The sequence below is a fragment of the Corvus brachyrhynchos genome, unplaced genomic scaffold (assembly GCF_000691975.1).
Source record: "Corvus brachyrhynchos isolate BGI_N302 unplaced genomic scaffold, ASM69197v1 scaffold26, whole genome shotgun sequence".
In the NCBI taxonomy this organism is placed as follows: Eukaryota; Metazoa; Chordata; class Aves; order Passeriformes; family Corvidae; genus Corvus; species Corvus brachyrhynchos.
Window position 1 is genome coordinate 5,852,723 of NW_008239324.1, and position 783 is coordinate 5,853,505.

General features: G+C 60.0%; 1 protein-coding gene across 1 annotated transcript in view; it reads right to left on the minus strand.

Moving 5' to 3' along the window:
• The window catches only part of FA2H (fatty acid 2-hydroxylase), a 12,028-nt gene extending 11,922 nt beyond the window's left edge, over nucleotides 1–106 (minus strand). Inside the window, exon 1 of the mRNA XM_017740812.1 lies at nucleotides 14–106. Coding sequence (XP_017596301.1) covers nucleotides 14–106 — 93 coding nt within the window. The remainder of the gene's footprint in view (nucleotides 1–13) is intronic.
• Between the last annotated feature and the right edge of the window lie 677 nt (nucleotides 107–783).

The following is a 783-nucleotide window of genomic DNA, read 5'->3' on the forward strand; positions in this document are numbered from 1 at the left end:
GCTCTGCCCGCACCTGCTCATCTGCATACATGCATATGCAGCCAGACCGCGCCCTCGGACCACGCCCCGCCGCAGCCCATTGGGCAGCCACGGACGGGTGGGGCATGGTTGGGGTGGGGAGGCTCCGCCCCACCGCAGGTACCCTCGTCCGGGAATGTGGGAATGAGGCATCCTTGGAGAGGCAGAACGGGGAGAAGGGGGCACAGGTCACCCACAGGGTGAATGGGGAGATGGGGCGTCTCCAGGGGAGGGGAATGTGTCCCCCAGGGGCCCATGGGTACGCTCAGGGTGGGGGAATAGAGGGTCTGGGCAACCTTGGATGGGTTATGGGGGGGCACTGGGGTACCCCCTGGTGGAACTGGAGTATGGGCATCCCTGGAGCAGGGATGAAGCTGGGGGGTATAAGGCACCCCTGAGGGAATCACCCTTCCCAAGATATCAACCCCCTTCCAAGGTCCTCGGTGGTCAAGGGAGGCAGAACCCCAGTCCTGTTCAGAGTGCAGTGAGAGAGCAGGGTCTTTCCTGGAGTAAGCCAGAGGCCAACCCACCCCAGTGTCACTTGCTGCCTGCACATCCCCTCCCCAGCTGTTTGCTGTTTCAGTGTTTAATTAAGTTTGAAATTAGCCGGGGGGCAGGAGGCAGCCCCAAACACCCAGAAGAATCACAGCCAAATAATTCATAAAAAATGGCAAGAAAGGAGTTTCCCATGCATTTTTTGGGAAGCTTTCCCTCTGAAGTGGGGGGGAGCTGCTTTGGGGTGACACCCTTGACCACAGGGGCTGG